Below are 3623 nucleotides of genomic sequence, written 5' to 3'. Positions count from 1 at the left end.
TTAAAAATAAAAATATCAAAATATGTTAGGGGCGCCTGGATAGCTCAGTCGGTTGAGTGTTGGACTTCTGCTCAGGTCATGATCTCACGGTTTGAGCCCCGCATGGGGCTCTGTGCTGACAGCCCAGAGCCTGGAGCCTGCTTCGGATTCTGTGTCTCCCTCTCTCTCTATCCCTCCCCTGCTCATGCTCTGTCCCTCTTTGTCTCTCAAAAATAAATAAACATTAAAAAATTTTAAATATCAAAATATGTTAAAACAAATTTCATCTTTTTCTTTTAATATTTTATAAATTATTTTTTCCTGCTGTATGATCATTGGATCAAAAACATATTTAAAAAGTAAACAACACACACACACACACACAAACTCCACATCTTTTTCATTCAGAGCCTATCATTTACTACTTTGCTTTCCATCTGTCTATCTATCTGATATATATTTTATATTAAGAATTTATTGGTCTTTTAGCCCTGCTTTTATCATGTAATAATATGTTGTAAACACCTTTCTCTGTCAATAAATTCACTTCTATTTAAAATTTTTTTTTAAATAAATTAACCTTTAAAAACAAACTTTTAAAAATAAACATTTTTGGGGTGCCTGGGTGGCTCAGTTGGTTAAGCATCCAACTTCAGCTCAAGTCATAATCTCATGGATTGTGAGTTCGAGCCCTGCATCATGCTCTGTGCTGACATCTGGGAGCCTGGAGCCTGCTTCAGAGTCTGTGTCTCCCTCTCTCTCTGCCCCTCCCCCACTCATGCTCTGTCTCTCTCTCTTTTTCAAAAATAAACATTAAATAATGAAATAAATATAAACATTTTTAAGAATAGTTTTAGACTTACAGAAAAATTACAAAGATAGTACACCTAGTTCCCAAGTATTCTGTGTCTGGGGCATCCGGGTGGCTCAGTTGGTTTAATGCCTGACTTGGGCTCCGGTCATGATCTCCCAGTTTCTGAGCTCGAGCCCCACATCAGGCTCTGTGCTGACAGCTCAGAGCCTGGACCCTGCTCTGGATTCTGTCTCCCTTTCTCTCTGCCCCTCCCCTGTTCACACTCTGTCTCTCTCTTAAAAATAAATAAAACATTAAAAAAAATACTCCGTGTCCAGTTTCCTCTATTAGTAACATCTTATATTAGTATGATACATTAGTCACAATTAGTGAACCAATACTGATATGTTATTATTAACTAAGATTCACGCTCTGTTCAGATTTCCTTAGTTTTGGCCCAATACTCTTTTTTTTTTTTTTCCCCCTTTCAAGGATACTACATTTCATTTAGTTGTTATGCTCTGTAGTTTCTCAGATGTTCCTTGTTTTGGATGACCTTCCTTGACAGTTTTGAGGAGTATTGGTCAGATATTTTGTAGCATGTGTCTCTATTAGAATTGTCTGACATTTTTCTTATGATTAGCCTGCAGTTATGGGTTTCTGGAGAAAGGCCACAGGAGTGACATGCCATTGTCATCACACGAGATCAAAGGTACATACTATCAACATGATTTGACAAGCTGATTATTACTTGGTTGAGGTGGTGTTTGTCAGGTTGCTCCTCTGTAAAGTTACTCTTTTGTCACCTTCTTTCCAGAAAGTCACTATATGTAGCCCACACTTAAGGAGTGGGGAGTTATCCTTCCCCTCCTTGAAGGTGGACTATTTACGTAAATTATTTGAAATTCTTAATAAACTTTTTGCAGCCTAGAAAAGACTCTAACACTCTCCTTAGCTTCCGTTGCCTATTTTCCCTCCCCATCCTCTGGGAATCTGGCTCTTGGGGGGGACAGAGCACCTGTTGATGTGCTGCCAAGGCGGGCATCCTGAGGGCTGTGGGGACTCATCTGTAGGTAAAAGCACCCTGTGCCTTCTCTCTTTAGCCTGTGATCCTGTGCCTTCTCTTTCTTTCTCTTGTTCCCATTCCAGTTGTTCCTCTGCCTCATGGTTGATCTATTTTTCTTCCAGTTTGCTGCTAGCTTTGTTTATTCTGTCTGCTCACCCATCTTTCTGCCCATTTTCACCACGACTTTCTCAAAGGGAGCTCTTTTACCTGTACCAGCTCTTTGCTCCTTGAACCCAGAACTCAGTGAATAGAAGGACCACCCTGATGTCTTTCCAGTTCCCAGGCTTAAGGAAGGCCTGCCATTCTCCCTCTATTCCTCTGGTTTGTTTTCTTTCTGTTCTGAGGGAGTTTCTGGGAGGGAATTGCTACCGGCTCAGGTGCTCACCCATCTCATTCCTGGTAACTGGAATGTTCCTGTAGGCTATTTCATGCCTTTCCTGCTGCAGCAGGAGCCTTTGCCTTTGCCTGGCTGCCTTCTGGTGCTGCATGAGCCCCTGCCCGGCTCCTTCTTCCAGTCTGGACTTGAGAATTTGGGTAGTGGCAATGGCACAGCAGTAACTGAGTTTGTTTTGCTGGGGTTCTCGGGTTTTGGTCCCCTTCGGGGTCCTCTGTTTTGGGGGGTGCTTTGCATCTACCTGGTCACCTTGCTGGGCAACTCCCTCATCATCCTCCTCACGCTGGCAGACCGTGCCCTGCACTTGCCCATGTATTTCTTCCTTCGCCACTTCTCCATGGTGGAAATCCTCTACACCACAACCGTCGTGCCTAGGATGCTGGCTGATCTCCTCGCCTCCTGCCCCACCATCTCACCTGCCAGCTGCTTCACCCAGCTGTATTTCTTTGCCCTCTTTGGCATTGCTGAATGCTGCTTGCTCACTGCCATGGCCTATGACCGCTACGCTGCCATATGCCGGCCACTGCATTATACCACTCTGATGAACCAGGAAGCTTGTGTGAGCATGGCAGGGGCCTCCTACCTCATGGGCATCATTACAGGCACCACTCACTCCCTCTTCATCTTCACTTTGCCCTTCCGTGGTGCCAACACAATCCACCACTTCCTCTGTGACATCCTGCCTGTGCTGAGGCTGGCTAGTGCCAGCACCTTCTGGGGCGAAGTGGGCAATCTTGCCGTCACAATAGCCTTTATCCTGACCCCCTTCTTACTGATCGTAGCCTCCTATGCCTGCATCCTTGCCACCCTCCTTGGGGTCACAACATCCCAGGGACGTCGAAAAGTCTTCTCTACCTGTTCCTCCCACCTGTTTGTGGTCATACTCTTTTTTGGGACTGGGACTGTTGCATATATGAGGCCTTGGGCAGGCTCCTCTCAGGACACGGACCAGATCCTTGCTCTCTTCTACACAGTTGTCACTCCTGTGTTCAACCCTTTTGTCTACACTCTGAGGAACAAGGAGGTCACGGGGGCAATGAGGCGGCTTGTGAAGAGATACCTTTGGAGCCCTTGATTCCTTCGAGTTATTGAAGATAAGGGCCTGATCCTTGGATGTTTTCAGAGGAGGGAGAAGCTAGGACCCTCGGTCCCCAGGGATCTGGCCTGCTCTGCATTGTGAGTGTGAGGTTCCCTGGGCTGCCCAGTTCGAGGGCCCAAGCCACTGACATGCTTCTCAGAGCTCTGCTTCTGGGGTCTCCTCTTATGGCCTTGACCTGTCTTGTTTGTAGGTGCAGAGCTGCAAAAACATACACTGGAGGGAAGGTTGAGGAAAGAGGGCAGTTGTGCCCATTTTGTGCGATAATTGAGCAATTTCTGCTCTTTTCTGAGGT

At 45.8% G+C, this 3623-nt stretch overlaps 1 protein-coding gene across 1 annotated transcript; it reads left to right on the top strand.

Moving 5' to 3' along the window:
- Window positions 1-2266: 2266 nt before the first annotated feature.
- On the top strand, window positions 2267-3307 carry LOC101084373 (olfactory receptor 9-like). Its single transcript, XM_003988906.1, has one exon. It carries the CDS (start codon window positions 2267-2269, stop codon window positions 3305-3307), a length of 1041 nt encoding a protein of 346 aa, XP_003988955.1.
- Window positions 3308-3623: the final 316 nt, after the last annotated feature.

Source organism: Felis catus, chromosome B4, assembly GCF_018350175.1.
Source record: "Felis catus isolate Fca126 chromosome B4, F.catus_Fca126_mat1.0, whole genome shotgun sequence".
Taxonomy (NCBI): Eukaryota; Metazoa; Chordata; class Mammalia; order Carnivora; family Felidae; genus Felis; species Felis catus.
Note: the sequence above shows the minus strand (reverse complement) of the source record. Positions and strands in the feature narration are given on the sequence as shown.

Excerpts from the sequence above, each read along its gene's own strand:
- LOC101084373 (XM_003988906.1), top strand. The coding sequence starts at position 2,267 with ATGCCTTTCCTGCTGCAGCAGGAGCCTTTGCCTTTGCCTGGCTGCCTT.